Source organism: Orycteropus afer, unplaced genomic scaffold, assembly GCF_000298275.1.
Source record: "Orycteropus afer afer isolate SDZICR_OR568_19922 unplaced genomic scaffold, OryAfe1.0 scaffold00610, whole genome shotgun sequence".
Lineage (NCBI taxonomy): Eukaryota > Metazoa > Chordata > Mammalia > Tubulidentata > Orycteropodidae > Orycteropus > Orycteropus afer.
The window spans coordinates 1276409-1278987 of NW_006922197.1; the positions used below are offsets into that span (position 1 = coordinate 1276409).

The 2579-nt window shown below is 42.9% G+C and overlaps 1 protein-coding gene across 1 annotated transcript; it reads right to left on the reverse strand.

Moving 5' to 3' along the window:
• Nucleotides 1-274: 274 nt before the first annotated feature.
• On the reverse strand, nt 275-1211 carry LOC103210449 (vomeronasal type-1 receptor 1). The gene is given in 2 exon segments (XM_007956366.1): nt 275-1079; nt 1081-1211. Coding segments are annotated over 2 exon segments (936 nt in total).
• Between the last annotated feature and the right edge of the window lie 1368 nt (nt 1212-2579).

A 2579-nucleotide genomic window follows, 5' to 3' on the forward strand; every position in this document is an offset into this window, starting at 1 on the left:
TGTTATCATTTATTTTTTATTTTAGGAATTTGGGGTTCTCCACATTCTTGGCTGTAATCTAATGTGAGCAGATCATCTGGTCTTTTCTCCCTTGGGATCACTGGATGGATGCAAAATACCAAAGTTTTGGTTAGCAGCCAAGTGCTTAACCATTCACTGCTCCACCAGGGCTGCTCCTCCCAACAGTGTGCCTGGCCCGTCACAGGCACTCACATAGTATAGTTATCAGTATGTTTCATGCAGGGAATAGAAAGCATATAGCTACATATGCAGATTACTCAAAAAATTGTGGTTTTTTGAACAGGCAAAAAAAAAAAAAAAGTCTAGAGACATGGGTGTCACTAATGATGAGCACAAAAGGGCTGAATGTTGAAAAACATGATGCCACAAACACAGACATGTCCACCAGCCACTGGTATGGAGTCAAAATTAGAGTCAAAGAGTCAAAATGGAAGACAGTAAGTAATGGAAGACAGTAAAAAGAGACAAACATGCCCACCAGGATAAGGATGTTGTGTGTGGCTCTGTCCTCATGGGAAGGTCTGGGCAAGCATCTGTTGCTGTGAATGTGTTGGACTCGCTGCTTGTGTCTGTGCAGGACAAAGACCATGGAGCCACTGGTCCAGACCTTGAAGCCCAAATGTATCACATCAATGGAGGAGAACATGGTGGCATGAAGATTATTTATCAGTTTATCCAGGATAGGTAGAGAACAGTAGCTAAAATTTCTTATACCTGTGTTTGTGCTATTTTGTGGCCCATTCACTGTCAAAGGAAGTAAGACATTTAACAAGACATGCAGAATCCAGCAGAGGAAACAGCAGAAGCCAATGCACTTTGTTGACCTCATTCTGAGCATCATCCACTTAGAGAAGTTGGGACAAAGCTTAATGGCCTGGAAACCACTTAGGTGGCATGTAGTGCGGAGGGAAACCCCTCTGCCCACTCTGTGCAAATAGAAGACTAGTTTGCATCCCCCATCACAGAGGAAAAACTTTAGTCCAAAAGCTGCCATAGTCTGAGGAATCCCTTTAGAAAAAAGTACCAGGGAGTTGGCCAGGACCAGTTGGCTGAGAATCGTCTCAAGGTCTCAACACATGTCCAGTAATCAAATTGAAGTTATAAAGACCAAGAAGAAATGAGTTTCCCAGGATCCCAGCTGCCATCTGAGTGAGGAAGAGAATCCCCTTTTGCACATTGTCAGAAACCATCACATCAATATCTGCCGGATGCTGATTTTAATCAAATCTAGAGGAATGAGTAGAGGGACAGAAAACGGTTACCATGGTTGCAGGTCATTTCCATGGTTTAAGCCCTGGTGGCGCAACAGTTAAATGCTCTTCTAACCAAAAGTTTGGCAGTTGTCACCCCACAGTTATGTGGTTGTTAGGAGCTGTCGAGTTGTCTCCGACTCAGTGAACCTATGCACAGCAGAATGAAACACTGCCCAGTCCCGTGCCAGCTCCGTGATCCCTCTATACTTGAGCCCATCACTGCAGCCACTGTGTCAATCCATCTCATTGAAGGCCTTCCCCTCTTTCATCAACTCTCCACCTTACCAAGCGTGACATCCTTCTCCAGGGAATGGTCCCTTCTGGTAACATGACCAAAATAGGTTAGGCGAAGTCTGACCATTCTCACTTTGAAGGAGCAGTCTGGCTGCACTTCTTCCAGGACAGATTTTTTCGATCTTTTAGCAGTCCATGGTACTTTCTGCATTTTTGCCAGCACCACAACTCAAAAGCATCAGTTCTTCAGTCTTCCTTATTCATTGTCCAGCTCTCACGTGCATATGAGGTGATTGAAAATATCATGGCTTGTGTCAGGCACACCTGAGTCCTCACGGAGACATCTTTGCTTCTCAGCACTAGAAAGGGGTGCTTTGCAGCTGACTTGTCCAGTGCTGTATGTCATCTGATGTCCTGACTACTGCTTCCATTTGCATTGATTGTAGAACCAAGCAATGAGAAATCTTTGACAACTTCAATCTTTTCTCCATTTATCACGATGCTGCTTATAGGTCCAGTTGTAAGGACTTTTGTTTTCTTTATATTGAGATGTAATCCATACAGCAGACTAGTCTTCAATCTTCATCAGTAAGTGCTTCAAGTCATTCTCAATTTCAGCAAAGTTATGTCTTCAGTGTATCACAGGTTGTTAATGATTCTTCCTCCAAACTTGATGCCACGTTCTTCATATAGTCAAGATTCTCTGATTATTTCCTCAGCATATAGATTGAATAAGTATGGTGAAAGGATACAACCCTGACACACTCCTTTCTTGACTCTAAGCTATGCAGTGTCCACTTGTCTCGTTTGAACGACAGCCTCCTGGTCTATATACAGGTTCCACATGAGTACAATTAAGTGTTCTGGAATTCCCATTCCTCTCAATGTTGTCAATAATTTGTTATGATCCACAGAATCAAATGTTTTTGCACAGTCAGTGAAACAAGTAAACATCTTCCTAGTATTCTTTCTTTGAGCCAAGATCCATCTTACATCAGCAATGATATCCCTTTGTCCATATTCCTTCTGAATCCAGCTTGTACCTCTGGAAGTACTCTGTCAATATAGTGC